Below are 15,518 nucleotides of genomic sequence, written 5' to 3' on the forward strand. Positions count from 1 at the left end.
TATGCAAATTATCTCCTCAGGACTCCTCCCCTGGAGTTTTCAGCGTCACCAATTTTGATTGTGTATTAGTCCACTTTTTATTTGGCGGTATGATGAAAAAGCATAATTTTTTGCCACTTTTGTTTTTGTCATTCCGGACGCGGCGATACCAAATATGTGTACTCTTTTTGTTTTTACATAAATATACATATTTATGGGTATAATATTTTGTTTTATTTTTTTTATTTATTTTGTGATTTTTTTTAAAAAAAATACATTTTAAAAATGTTTTAAAGTTTTTTTTAAACTTTTTACCTAGTCCCTCTATGGGACTTACTTTTTTTTAACTCTGATCACTGGTATAATGCATTACAATGGAGCAGCACTGCAATGCATTATATCTGTTGGTTTTACACTGACAGCAGCCTCTTAGACCATGCTTAGCTCACAGATCAGGGGGTCGATATGTGACCTCCTGCTGTCATGGCAACCATCGGGTCCCCACGATGACGTTGCCGATGTACCGATCGGACGGGAGAGGGAGCCCCCTCCCTCTCCCTGCCTTCTAAATACTGCAATCGCTATTGATCGCAGCATTTAGGGAGTTAAACAGCCCAGAGTGAGGCGAGCACTGCTCCAGGCAGAGACAGCCCGGTCTCAGCTACCACTTAAGCTGAGCTCCCGGCGTCGATCGTATGGGCACCGCTCCTGTGCCCGCACAATCGCCAGGACGTACCAGTATGTCCATTTGCGGGAACGCACTGCAAAATAAGACTTACTGGTATGTCCAATGTCGGGAATGGGTTAAGATAAGGGGCTTATATTGAAGAGGCAATCATGGATGAACACATGAAGACAAAGGATGTGATACTGTATATTGGTCTTATTGGCACTGTTTTGAATTGAAACATATGGACATCTTCTGGGCATATTTTATTTTTTCTACTTTAAAGGAATCTGTAACTAGGATCAACTCTCCTAAGCTGTCTATATGGGCATCTGCAATCCAATGTCTTATTCCAGAGAAATCCATGTTTTTCTTATATGTAAATGAGCTGTTCCAGGCTATGGGCGGGACATAGATCTCCCTGAGAATCTGCCTCCAGAGTTTATTAAAATGAAAGGGGGCATTATCAGTGTGAGACATATAATAACTGACACTTTGTTCTCATGATGATACACAGCTCTGCAGTGAAATCAGAAGTAACACAGTACAGCAGAGCTAACAGTGTAATGAGGCAGAGTTCTCTTTTGTCGTACTACCACATTTGTCCTCTTAGAGTGCTTCAGCTTCCATGCTACAGGCAACATGTCATTGTGTTTGCAATGAGACAATGTTCAACTCTGCTGTACTGTGTTAGTTATAATCACACACAGTTCGGCAGTGAGATCAGAACTAACACAGTACAGCAGAAGTGAACTTTGTCTCTTTACAAAAATGTTTCCAGCTGCAGGTGTCATCTCATAGTGCTTCAGCTTCCATCTCACAAGCAGCCAGTGTAGGGGGAGGGACAAAATAGCAGAGCTACTGTTAGAAACAACTGCAGACATGCTTGTTGTGTTTGTAATGAGACAAGGTTCAACTCTGCTGTACTGTGTTGGTTATAATCAGGCACAGTTCTGCAGCAAAATTGCCAGCTCTATGAAAGGACAGGTGGTGCTGTAAATGTTTTTGTAATGAGGCAAAGCTCCCTTCTGCTGTACTGTGTTTGCTCTTATCTCACTGCAGAGCTGTGTGTGATTATAATAGCAGACTGTCAGTCATTACATGTCTCACACTGGTAATGCCTTATTTTATTTAAAATAAGCTCTGGAGGCAGATTCTCAGGGAGTTCTATGTCCGGCCCATAGTCCTGAACAGCTCATTTACATAAAAGAAAAATGTGGATTTCTATGGTCTTACATGCCCATATGGTTTAGGAGGTGTGATCCTATGGACAGATTCCCTTTAAATGCATGTATTTTGTAATGAAAATCATTTTTAAATTGAATTTGACTAAAAAAGGACACAATTTGCCTTTGATAACTCAATCTTCAGCAATAGAGTGGCTATGTAAAGTCCATTTACCCTGCATGATTATCATGAACTAGGAGTGCTCATTCACGATAATCGTGTAGTCTAAATAGTCTGACGATCACCCAAAGAACGAGTCCCAACGTATACTGCAGGCTAAGTACACAGACACAATGTGAGCTCCTCTCAGCTAATTTATGAAGACATAAAAGTTCAGTTTATGGTCATAAATCAAATTAGAGGAGTTCAGTAATAAACTGATAATAGAGTTAGAAAGTCCCTGTGAGCTCACTGACAGTTTCAGAGTTAATCTCAATCTACAGACAGCAATGAGCAGGGGAACAACAAGGCGTAAAGGAAATCGGTGACCACTTTGGAAATATCAGACCTCTACTATGGGCATACAGGGTATAGAAAAGTATATCTATACTTACCTGTATGGCCTATAGTAGAGGTCTGATTGCAGAAAAAAGCGCTTTAATCAATTCTATTTTGTACAGGCTTGGCCAAGCAATCCCCGCCTATGTGCTTATTATTCCCCCAAATCCCCGCCTATATGCTTAATTATCATATTCTCCCCGCCCTGCACGTCACAGGGCTCTGTGACAGGCCCTGTGATGTGCACTGTGTGACATGTAGAAGTAGTGCAGTTGCAGAGTGTGACATGCAGAAGTAGTGCTGTTGCTTTAAAAGCATTCAGCAACTATTAGAAGTAACACAAGCACAGGGGACAGGTAGTATTGTGCTCCAGAAGCATCCAGCAACTAGAGAGGTTAACACAGTCACAGAAGAAGGGGAGTGTTTTAGCAGAGCCCCAGGGGGATTGTGGAGAAGTTGTTTACTGTCTGGTTGGAGCTGAAGAGAAAGGTGGATTATGATCTGTATCTCACAGAAGTCAAGTGAACAGAATTCAGGTCAGGAGGGAAGCTAAACAAAGGTCAGTTAGACTCCCTAAGCTAACAGTGTGGAGTATTATCGGCCAGGAAGATAAGGACTGGAAGGAAGCCTGTCATAGAGATCATCTCCGTCATCACACGCTTCACCCCCCCTCCATCTCCATGCAGGATAAAGAATGTTGTGTACTTTTGAGTCCTTGTGAAGGAAAAGCCTGTGGTTGTGTATGCATTAAAACTGTGCTGTACTGTGCTACCGGATAATAGACTATGTACTGCTGTGCTGCAAAGGAGACTGTACTGTTATTACTGGAGCCTGTTGCTCAAAGAGACATTTGCATTGCACTGGCTGGGCCTCATTAAATGTTACTGTTCTACCGTTTATGAAGACTCTTGTCAGATGTGTCTGGTCAGCAACTGAATCTATCGTGTGCCTGAGGGAAGCAGCAACCTTTGGTCGCCCGGAGTAACGGTTCCCCCAGGATTCCAATGAATTCATGTAACCGGTCTCGCCCATATCTGAACTTAGGCGGCATGCGTGTAACACCTGACTGCCCGGGCATGCGCAAAGCGCCGCTCACATAGACCGCGCTTTGCTTCTTCCCAGCCCTGTCTGCCTATGCACTGCGCCGCAGGTTTCTATTGCACAGGTGTCGGGGAGTCTGTGTCACTTCCTGGCGCCTGTGCAATAGAACCCTGCTACGCAGTGCAAGGACAGATGGTCTGGCACGAAGCAAAGCACACTCTATGTGAGCGGTGCTTTGCGCATGCCCGAGAGGTCAGGGAGCACAGTGAACGTCACAAGGCCCTGTGACGTGCAGGGGAGGGGGGAAATACGATAATTAAGCATATAGTCGGGGATTTGGGGGAATAATAAGCACATAGGCAGGGACTGCTTGGCGTCCCCCAGACGCCAAGCCTGTACAAAATAGAGTTGATTAAAGCGATTTTCTCTGCTATCAAACCTCTACTATGGGCCACACAGTTATGTATAGATTTACTTTTCTATACCCTGTATGGCCATAGTAGAGGTCTGATAACTCCAAAGTGGTGACAGATTTATAAGACAAGCAGTGCAACATTTTTAATGAAATCTAATTTCAAAATTCATTTTTAGGCCAAAATAATTGCATTTAAGTAAAAAAATTATAGGTGCCTAATTGTGTAAATATCTTATAAACTGTGCAGGACACATACATACTTATAGCTGTAGTTTGAGAGATAATCACATTGTGTACCTCAAATGCCTGTCTTGAGTGAAATCAGATGATTGAGATCTGTCCACATTATCTGATGAAATCCGTGAAGAAGAAGCAGTAGCGGGGGTGTGAGTTTGTGAGAACATCATAGTATTATTATACAGGGGCATCACAATGTTGCTATGAGTCTGTAATACAGCTGTCTGCTGCGTCTGGTTTGCTCTTATCATCCGCTGTTGCCTTTGTAACTGTTGCTGCTGGTGCTGATGTTTCTGCAGCTGCTGTTGCTTCTGTAGCTGTTGCTGTTGTTGCTGTTGCTGCTGCTGCTGCTGCTGGAGCTGGTGCTGTAGTTGCTGGTGCTGTAGTTGCTGTTGTGCTTGCTGGACCTGCTGATGCTGCTGTTGCGGCGCTTGTTGTATTTGCTGATGCTGGTGCTGTGGCACTTGCTGCTGTATTTGCTGATGCTGGTGCTGCCCCGTTGGTTGCTGTATTTGCTGATGCTGGTGTTGCGATGCCTGCTGTTGTATTTGCTGAGTGTGTTGGTGTTGCTGACTTTGGGAGTGCTGCTGGTGAGTTGTGTTCTTTTTTTACATGCAAAATAGAAATGAGCAGCTGTTAATTGATGATAAAAGCAATATATCTAGTAATAGATTATTAAATCGCAATTTTAGCTATATAACTGCAAATAGTTGTATGCATTAAAATATATGTATTAAACATCTAGAATACACCGCTAATTCACATTTTAACTAGGTGCTGTCATTATGAAGGGAGGGGGGCTGCTAGAACTGTGATATCACCTTGGATCCTGTTTTATCAGCTGTGTATAAAAGTGTTACCTGTCATTGTAATTCTGCCTCTGATGACAATGAGCCTACTGAAAACTAAAATAAGCCACTGTGAAATTTGCTAATTATTTTTTTTCTTTTAAATACAGTGACATGTAAAAAAAATCATTTCTAAAAAATGTAACACAAAAACCTAATTTAATCAATGGGTTATTTTTTCATGTCATATGCCCTTTAAGTATTTTTTTTTATTCCTTGGACTAAATATAACATAGTGCAGGCTGTAGCCCTGTATTTGAGATACACGTTGCAAAAATGCTACTTAAATTTAGATCTGTCAAAAGATTTCACAGTACAAACTACATACATTATTAAACAGATAGTCTGTTCCTGATGAAGCTAATGTACTTCTTTTGAAAATCCTCATCAGATTGGATGCCTATTTAGATAAGCATTTTGACTCTGGCTATAGAGTTAGAGCTGTGAGTTACAACTGTGGGTATTCAGTCTCTGTCAATCACATTAAGTGGGCGGAGATTGAGTTTAAAATGTCAATAAGTCCATAGCTTGACATGAATTTCAAAGTAAGTACACCAGCCTCAACAGATCTAAGATATCTATTTAATAAGGTAAACAATCTGTATTGTGACAAATGATGCTTTAACAGTAGGTTTAAATAATAATTACAAATGGGATCTATTTCTATTATTGTATCCCTACATCCACACAGATTCCGGAATCTAATACATTTTATCACAGTTGGCCTACTTAATATAAGACTGCACCCAAAAAGGCTTTGCCTTACAACATCTTATAAGCAGGGGACCCACATTTGTCCTATTACACCATGTGGACCTCCCTAGGCAAGACCCCCCTTTATGACCAAAGCAGATAGACATCAAAGATCAGAAGCTTCAATGTAATTAGTTGACAACATGATGGATGTAGAAGTCTCAGTTACCTGATTTGGTGTAACATATTGTTGAGCGGAGGTTATCTGAGATCCACAAAAGCGTTTGGAACTCATCATCGACTGCGATTTCTTTCCCATTTCCAGACCTTGCCTGGCCGCTACTCCAGACGGGCGTGAGACCCTTCTCGAATCAGACTGCTGGACATTATTGAATCCCATTGATATTGGTTGCTGCATAAACATCTTCACACAAAAAAGACAAAGAAGAAGAATATTTTTTTCACATGTAAGACATTACTATCCAAATGAAATATATTCAACCAATATATATATTGTTGTTACTTGGTCAGAGTCACCACCAAAATGGTGCTAAAAAGGGTGGCTCATCAGGAAAACCCCACTCCATAAGCCTCCATGTTCAAGTTAATGGGATGATAATACTACAATACTAGCACCGCTGCTAAGAAAATCGAGATATCGAGCCAAAGAAAAAGAATTGACACGATCGCCGAACCAGCTGATCAGCGGAGGTGAAGATAGTGGGACCGTTCTATCTTCAGGATCCCACCGCTCTCCTGCCTCCCAGCTTACAACCTTCTAGAGAACAGTACTCTCCTAATGATTGACAATTTGGACCAGTGTCATGGCTAAGCCATTGGCCAGAACTGTGCGCTTTCCGATGTTGCAAGCAGAGGCAACATTGTCTCTGCTGCATTGAAAGAGTGCACAGACATTGAGGCTGGCCAGATCTAACGATCCATACAGTTTCGGAGTAACGCTTACAAGCTCTACAGCAAAGAACTTACAAGCCCTACTCTCCACTCCATGCTTAGAAATCTGAACACCGCTGATAGACTGCAGATGTGAGCGCTACCCGAGGCAACAAGCAGTAAACTATGGAATTAAAAATCTATCCATTCTTTAGAAAAGAGAGTAGGAGTAGGGATGAGCGGACCCGTAGAAGTTTAAGTTAAGCCGAACTTTAGACCGAAGTTCGATTCTGGAACCAGAAGTGAACCCGAACTTTAACCAGAACCTGAACCCCATAGTAATGAATGGGCACCCGAGCTTTAGTCTCTCTCGCTCTTGCGCTCTCTCAGTTTTACCAATTTAAAAAGATGAGATGACCCCTGAAAGGGAACTGGTCACCTCGAGAAATGCTATTCACCTGTAGATATAGACTTAATCTGCAGGTAAATAGTTTTTAAACCTGTGACAGGGAGAAAATGATGTTTTTTTCTCCTTGTAGCCGCTCGCTTCCTGCCATAGTGGTGGAGCAGGGAATGGTTACAGCCACTGCTCAGTATACAGTGAGCGCGGCTGTAATCACTCCCTGGTACATTGATTGACAGCCCGTTATGTAGCACGAGTGTGCAGAGCAAGCTGTGAATCAAAGTGCTGGGGACTAATTACAGTATAGTGAGCGGTGACTGGTAACCGCCGCCTGCGCCGCTTTAATGACTGGAAGCCAGCGGCTACAGGGAATGTAAAACCTTATTTTCTCCCTGTTGCTGCTTTTCGTGTAAGTTGACTATACAGCGTTTGCATTCTATTTATTTGTACAATTTCCCTTATATCTGCAGGTAAATGGCACTTTTCAAGGTGACTGGTTCCCTCTAAATTTCACACAAGTATCACCCAAGTCATTGACAGGTTCCTGTTAAATAGACCTTATGATTGATACCTGCAAATTGGAGTCCTGCACCAGCAGTAGCTGTTCCTTTAAGACGTCTAGTTCTTGCTGTTGCGTTTTGATGTCTGCCTGTAATATCCGCGTCCTCTCTTCCAGCTGTTCCTTCAGTTGAGTCACCATTCCGAGGTGACTGGGGTAATGACAAACCGGCTGCAGAACAGAGAAGAAGCTGGTGTTCAGTGGATGGTTTTAAATCATATGTAACAAGACAATCAAGGAAAAAGTTGTAAAGTGTTTATCTCAGGACATATGCAGACTGCATTAGTCTCGCATCCTTGAATCCACTAGTAATTAAAACACATCAATCAATACATTAATCAATAAATGAATAAATATTCATGCGTTTGTTTGTTTTTTTAAATAAAACTTGTTGCATAAAGTAAGTGGTTAATTTTAAATGAGCATATAATAATCACTGGCCTGTGCGTCAAATGTACCTCATATAATCCTTAAGTAGTACAAGTTTTATTTTTTATAAATCAGCAACATACTTTCATGTTGAAGGCACTTTGTAATCTATTAAAGAAATCTGCCTGTTTCCCTGCACCCATTATTCACTGTAAAAGAAAACTGCTCAAATCTGTCTGCAAGTCTGTCTTCAGTGCTGGCTATAGTAAGACTATGGTGAAAGGAAGGTGAAGAATCTGGAGGGAGACTGTAGCAGAAGGAGAAAGGAAGGAAAACTGCTGAGGCTTCTAGTGCAGAGGGAAAAATTGCTAAAATGCAGGATACAAGTCATATACAGCAACTGCCATAAATAGTGTTATATTTGTAAAAGTGCAGACACACTTTTTGTCTTTCTAATGAATAAATTGATGGTAATTCTCCATTTTAATACTAGAGCTATGTTATTTTTAGCAATACTTATTACCTGAATACTTGAACAATTACTATTTCTATGGGTAGTTTAAGGTCACTGTAAGGTAAAATGTGATGCACAGGACAAGTTGAAAAGTTAGGGTACATGCTACCGGCCATATTATGGATCCATGTCCTAAGGATATGGAATAAGGTGCCTATGGACTGTTATGGGCTCATACTTAAAATCTGATTGCTTATAATTTTATACTGAGGCTTGTATTGAAGTTATGCAGAATCCAGTAGAGAAACAATTCTCTCAAAGAAGCAATGCAATAATGTGATAGTGCCACGTGAAGGCAACATGCGGTAATGCTGAGTGTTTATGGGTCACAGTATAAATAATATTGCATTAAAGAAGCTCTCCCATCAAAGTTTTTAACCTTTTAATATATTGCAATCATATTATATAGCACTGTGCACTTACAATTGCTCATTTTGCCTTTCTACACAGCTAATTATTCTCTTTTCTCTGCTCTCTGTAGAAACAGGAAGTCTCTTGTCCCTGCAGAAATCATCCCCCTCTTCAGCTCCTGACCCAGCTGCTCCCCCTCCCCCTGCCATTGACTTTTTTGCAGTGACTCATGAGTCACACAGGGAAAATTGACCTCCTGTTTCTACATAGAGCTTAGAAGGATTCAGCTAGTCAGTTTTTAATCACCTAATGGAAAATAGAAGAATTATCTGGGAAGAAAGGCAAAATGAGCAATTGTAATTACACAGTGCCATGTAATATGATGATTACAATATATTAAGAGGATAAAAACTTTAATGGGAGGAGGAGGAGGAGTGCTTCATTAAGTTCTGTTCCTTCAAGTGGTTTGTTGTAAAATAAAGATCTATACATTTTATCAAATGTCTCATTGCAAAAATGTGGAATGATCCCAGTCTTCTGGCGACATTTTATCTTCATATTTACCATGATGGCTTGCTGTGGAGAAATAGTCGGCTGTGCAACATGATGTTGGGATATATGTTCAGTGGAAGGTTGAGAAGTTACCACCGACTACAGAAAAACAAAGATGATTTTATTAATGAAATCATAGTTCAAGGAATATGTTTTGCACATGTAATAGCTGCCTTGCATTATTATAGTCACACATATGTATATACCTGGTTTGCATTGGGTGCCATTCTTATTTGGGGCATGTCTTGCTGGTTCAGAGTCATGGAGTGTCTAGAAGGAGTACTGGCTTCTGTATGTCGCATGGACGACGTGGCTAAAACACATCAGAAAGTTACATTAGGAGAAATATATACAGTAATATATATATATATATATATATATATATATATATATATATATATATATATATATATATACACTGTACTACTCTAGGACAGAACTGGCAATGCACCGCTAATATAGAACATAAGATAATACATTGGTGTTGAATAAATAAGGTGCAATAAAGAACAAGAAGCGTTTGATGCAATGCCGGAGAATACATACAGGCAGAGTCTGAAAGGGCCGTGTGGGACGATCTGCGGGAACTGTGTGACGACACAGACACTCCTTCCCTGCTCGGCTCCTGGTTATTTGTACATTGCCTAATATCTAGATAGGTGTTTTGGATCTGATTCTAGAAGAGAAGACAATAAAGTTATTAATTCAATGCAGGTAAGTAATAAAATACAAGTACATTTGTTGTATAATTCACTCCATCCAGAACTTAGTGATCTGCATTTTCTTACAGTAGCCAACTAAAATAATCTTAATTTTAATTAGGAGCCTTCAATGAGTGACATTCAGGCTGGGGCAGCCCGGTTACTTTGGCTGCGAAACTGGTTGGGCAGCCATAGATCGCTGTGTGATGCCGCTACATCGCAGCGTAATGTAAATAACTAGGGGCGATACCGGTTGGGCAGCCATAGATCACTGTGTGATGCCACTACATCGCAGCATAATGTAAATGACGGGGCGATACCAGTTGGGCAGCCATAGATCGGTGTGTGATGCCACTACATCGCAGCATAATGCAAATGACGGGGCGATACCGGTTGGGCAGCCATAGATCGGTGTGTGATGCCGCTACATCGCAGCATAATGTAAATGACGGGGCGATACCAGTTGGGCAGCCATAGATCGGTGTGTGATGCCACTACATCGCAGCATAATGCAAATGACGGGGCGATACCGGTTGGGCAGCCATAGATCGGTGTGTGATGCCGCTACATCACAGCATAATGTAAATGACGGGGCGATACCGGTTGGACAGCCATAGATCACTGTGTGATGCCACTACATCGCAGCATAATGCAAATGACGGGGCGATACCAGTTGGGCAGCCATAGTTCGGTGTGTGATGCCACTACATCGCAGCATAATGCAAATGACGGGGCGATACCAGTTGGGCAGCCATAGATCGGTGTGTGATGCCACTACATCGCAGCATAATGCAAATGGCGGGGCGATACCGGTTGGGCAGCCATAGATCACTGTGTGATGCCACTACATCGCAGCATAATGCAAATGGCGGGGCGATACCGGTTGGGCAGCCATAGATAGGTGTGTGATGCCGCTATATCGCAGCATAATGTAAATAACTAGGGCGATACCGGTTGGGCAGCCATAGATCACTATGTGATGCCACTACATCGCAGCATAATGCAAATGACGGGGCGATACCGGTTGGGCAGCCATAGATCGGTGTGTGATGCCGCTACATCGCAGCATAATGTAAATGACGGGGCGATACCGGTTGGGCAGCCATAGATCACTGTGTGATGCCACTACATCGCAGCATAATGCAAATGACGGGGCGATACCGGTTGGGCAGCCATAGATCGGTGTGTGATGCCGCTACATCGCAGCATAATGTAAATGACGGGGCGATACCAGTTGGGCAGCCATAGATCGGTGTGTGATGCCGCTACATCGCAGCATAATGTAAATAACTAGGGGCGATACCAGTTGGGCAGCCATAGATCGGTGTGTGATGCCGCTACATCACAGCATAATGTAAATGACGGGGCGATACCGGTTGGGCAGCCATAGATCACTGTGTGATGCCACTACATCGCAGCATAATGCAAATGACGGGGCGATACCGGTTGGGCAGCCATAGATCGGTGTGTGATGCCGCTACATCGCAGCATAATGTAAATGACGGGGCGATACCAGTTGGGCAGCCATAGATCGGTGTGTGATGCCGCTACATCGCAGCATAATGTAAATAACTAGGGGCGATACCGGTTGGGCAGCCATAGATCACTGTGTGATGCCACTACATCACAGCATAATGTAAATGACGGGGCGATACCAGTTGGGCAGCCATAGATCGGTGTGTGATGCCACTACATCGCAGCATAATGCAAATGACGGGGCGATACCGGTTGGGCAGCCATAGATCGGTGTGTGATGCCGCTACATCGCAGCATAATGTAAATGACGGGGCGATACCAGTTGGGCAGCTATAGATCGGTGTGTGATGCCGCTACATCGCAGCATAATGTAAATGACGGGGCGATACCGGTTGGGCAGCCATAGATCGGTGTGTGATGCCGCTACATCACAGCATAATGTAAATGACGGGGCGATACCGGTTGGACAGCCATAGATCACTGTGTGATGCCACTACATCGCAGCATAATGCAAATGACGGGGCGATACCAGTTGGGCAGCCATAGATCGGTGTGTGATGCCACTACATCGCAGCATAATGCAAATGACGGGGCGATACCAGTTGGGCAGCCATAGATCGGTGTGTGATGCCACTACATCGCAGCATAATGCAAATGGCGGGGCAATACCGGTTGGGCAGCCATAGATCACTGTGTGATGCCACTACATCGCAGCATAATGCAAATGGCGGGGCGATACCGGTTGGGCAGCCATAGATCGGTGTGTGATGCCGCTATATCGCAGCATAATGTAAATAACTAGGGGCGATACCGGTTGGGCAGCCATAGATCACTATGTGATGCCACTACATCGCAGCATAATGCAAATGACGGGGCGATACCGGTTGGGCAGCCATAGATCGGTGTGTGATGCCGCTACATCGCAGCATAATGTAAATGACGGGGCGATACCGGTTGGGCAGCCATAGATCACTGTGTGATGCCACTACATCGCAGCATAATGCAAATGACGGGGCGATACCGGTTGGGCAGCCATAGATCGGTGTGTGATGCCGCTACATCGCAGCATAATGTAAATGATGGGGCGATACCAGTTGGGCAGCCATAGATCGGTGTGTGATGCCGCTACATCGCAGCATAATGTAAATAACTAGGGGCGATACCAGTTGGGCAGCCATAGATCGGTGTGTGATGCCGCTACATCACAGCATAATGTAAATGACGGGGCGATACCGGTTGGGCAGCTATAGATCACTGTGTGATGCCACTACATCGCAGCATAATGCAAATGACGGGGCGATACCGGTTGGGCAGCCATAGATCGGTGTGTGATGCCGCTACATCGCAGCATAATGTAAATGACGGGGCGATACCAGTTGGGCAGCCATAGATCGGTGTGTGATGCCGCTACATCGCAGCATAATGTAAATAACTAGGGGCGATACCGGTTGGTCAGCCATAGAACACTGTGTGATGCCGCTACATTGCAGCATAATGTAAATGACGGGGCGATACCGGTTGGGCAGCCATAGATCGGTGTGTGATGCCGCTACATCGCAGCATAATGCAAATGACGAGGCGATACCGGTTGGGCAGCCATAGATCAGTGTGTGATACCGCTACATCGCGGCATAATGCAAATGGCGGGGCGATACCAGTTGGGCAGCCATAGATCGGTGTGTGATGCCGCTACATTGCAGCATAATGCAAATGGCGGGGCGATACCAGTTGGGCAGCCATAGATCGGTGTGTGATACCGCTACATCGCGGCATAATGCAAATAACTAGGGGCGATACCGGTTGGGCAGCCATAGATCACTGTATGATGCCACTACATCGCAGCATAATGCAAATGACGGGGCAATACCGGTTGGGCAGCCATAGATTGGTGTGTGATGCCGCTACATCGCAGCATAATGTAAATGACGGGGCGATACCTGTTGGGCAGCCATAGATCACTGTGTGATGCCACTACATCTCAGCATAATGCAAATGACGGGGCGATACCGGTTGGGCAGCCATAGAGCGCTGTGTGATGCCGCTACATCGCAGCATAATGTAAATGACGGGGCGATACCAGTTGGGCAGCCATAGATCGGTGTGTGATGCCGCTACATCGCAGCATAATGTAAATGACGGGGCGATACCGGTTGGTCAGCCATAGAACACTGTGTGATGCCGCTACATCGCAGCATAATGTAAATGACGGGGCGATACCGGTTGGGCAGCCATAGATCACTGTGTGATGCCGCTACATCGCAGCATAATGCAAATGACGGGGCGATACCGGTTGGACAGCCATAGAGCGCTGTGTGATGCCGCTACATCGCAGCATAATGCAAATGACGGGGCGATACCAGTTGGGCAGCCATAGATCGGTGTGTCATGCCGCTACATCGCAGCATAATGCAAATGGCGGGGCGATACCGGTTGGGCAGCCATAGATCGGTGTGTGATGCCACTACATCGCAGCATAATGTAAATAACTAGGGGCGATACCGGTTGGGCAGCCATAGATCACTGTGTGATGCCACTACATCGCAGCATAATGCAAATGACGGGGCGATACCGGTTGGGCAGCCATAGATCGGTGTGTGATGCCGCTACATCGCAGCATAATGTAAATGGCGGGGCGATACCGGTTGGGCAGCCATAGATCACTGTGTGATGCCACTACATCGCAGCATAATGCAAATGGCGGGGCGATACCGGTTGGGCAGCCATAGATCGGTGTGTGATGCCGCTACATCGCAGCATAATGTAAATAACTAGGGGCGATACCGGTTGGGCAGCCATAGATCACTGTGTGATGCCACTACATCGCAGCATAATGCAAATGACGGGGCGATACCGGTTGGGCAGCCATAGATCGGTGTGTGATGCCGCTACATCGCAGCATAATGTAAATGACGGGGCGATACCGGTTGGGCAGCCATAGATCACTGTGTGATGCCGCTTCATCGCAGCATAATGCAAATGACGGGGCGATACCGGTTGGGCAGCCATAGATCGGTGTGTGATGCCGCTACATCGCAGCATAATGTAAATGACGGGGCGATACCAGTTGGGCAGCCATAGATCGGTGTGTGATGCCGCTACATCGCAGCATAATGTAAATGATCGGGGCGATACCAGTTGGGCAGCCATACATCGGTGTGTGATGCCGCTACATCACAGCATAATGTAAATGACGGGGCGATACCGGTTGGGCAGCCATAGATCACTGTGTGATGCCACTACATCGCAGCATAATGCAAATGACGGGGCGATACCGGTTGGGCAGCCATAGATCGGTGTGTGATGCCGCTACATCGCAGCATAATGTAAATGACGGGGCGATACCAGTTGGGCAGCCATAGATCGGTGTGTGATGCCGCTACATCGCAGCATAATGTAAATGACGGGGCGATACCAGTTGGGCAGCCATAGATCGGTGTGTGATGCCGCTACATCGCAGCATAATGTAAATAACTAGGGGTGATACCGGTTGGTCAGCCATAGAACACTGTGTGATGCCGCTACATCGCAGCATAATGTAAATGACGGGGCGATACCGGTTGGGCAGCCATAGATCGGTGTGTGATGCCGCTACATCGCAGCATAATGCAAATGACGAGGCGATACCGGTTGGGCAGCCATAGATCGGTGTGTGATGCCGCTACATCGCAGCATAATGTAAATGACGGGGCGATACCGGTTGGGCAGCCATAGATCGGTGTGTGATGCCGCTACATCGCAGCATAATGTAAATGACGGGGCGATACCAGTTGGGCAGCCATAGATCGGTGTGTGATGCCGCTACATCGCAGCATAATGTAAATAACTAGAGGCGATACCGGTTGGTCAGCCATAGAACACTGTGTGATGCCGCTACATCGCAGCATAATGTAAATGACGGGGCGATACCAGTTGGGCAGCCATAGATCGGTGTGTGATGCCGCTACATCGCAGCATAATGTAAATAACTAGGGGCGATACCGGTTGGTCAGCCATAGAACACTGTGTGATGCCGCTACATCACAGCATAATGTAAATGACGGGGCGATACCGGTTGGGCAGCCATAGATCAGTGTGTGATACCGCTACATTGCGGCATA

The 15,518-nt window shown here is 44.9% G+C and overlaps 1 protein-coding gene across 3 annotated transcripts in view; it reads right to left on the reverse strand.

The window, feature by feature from the left end:
* The window catches only part of LOC141154787 (neuronal PAS domain-containing protein 2-like), a 212,568-nt gene that overhangs the window by 9,371 nt on the left and 187,679 nt on the right, over window positions 1-15,518 (reverse strand). For all 3 annotated transcript variants that reach the window (XM_073641197.1, XM_073641198.1, XM_073641196.1), the window contains exons 14-19: window positions 9,791-9,920; window positions 9,451-9,557; window positions 9,257-9,343; window positions 7,471-7,629; window positions 5,835-6,029; window positions 4,125-4,666 (exon numbers count right to left, since the gene is read on the reverse strand). In XM_073641197.1, the coding sequence (XP_073497298.1) occupies window positions 4,125-4,666; window positions 5,835-6,029; window positions 7,471-7,629; window positions 9,257-9,343; window positions 9,451-9,557; window positions 9,791-9,920 (1,220 nt within the window). The remainder of the gene's footprint in view (window positions 1-4,124; window positions 4,667-5,834; window positions 6,030-7,470; window positions 7,630-9,256; window positions 9,344-9,450; window positions 9,558-9,790; window positions 9,921-15,518) is intronic.

The sequence above is a fragment of the Phyllobates terribilis genome, unplaced genomic scaffold, assembly GCF_046119375.1.
Source record: "Phyllobates terribilis strain yellow unplaced genomic scaffold, ASM4611937v1 Scaffold_7__3_contigs__length_470593459, whole genome shotgun sequence".
NCBI lineage: Eukaryota > Metazoa > Chordata > Amphibia > Anura > Dendrobatidae > Phyllobates > Phyllobates terribilis.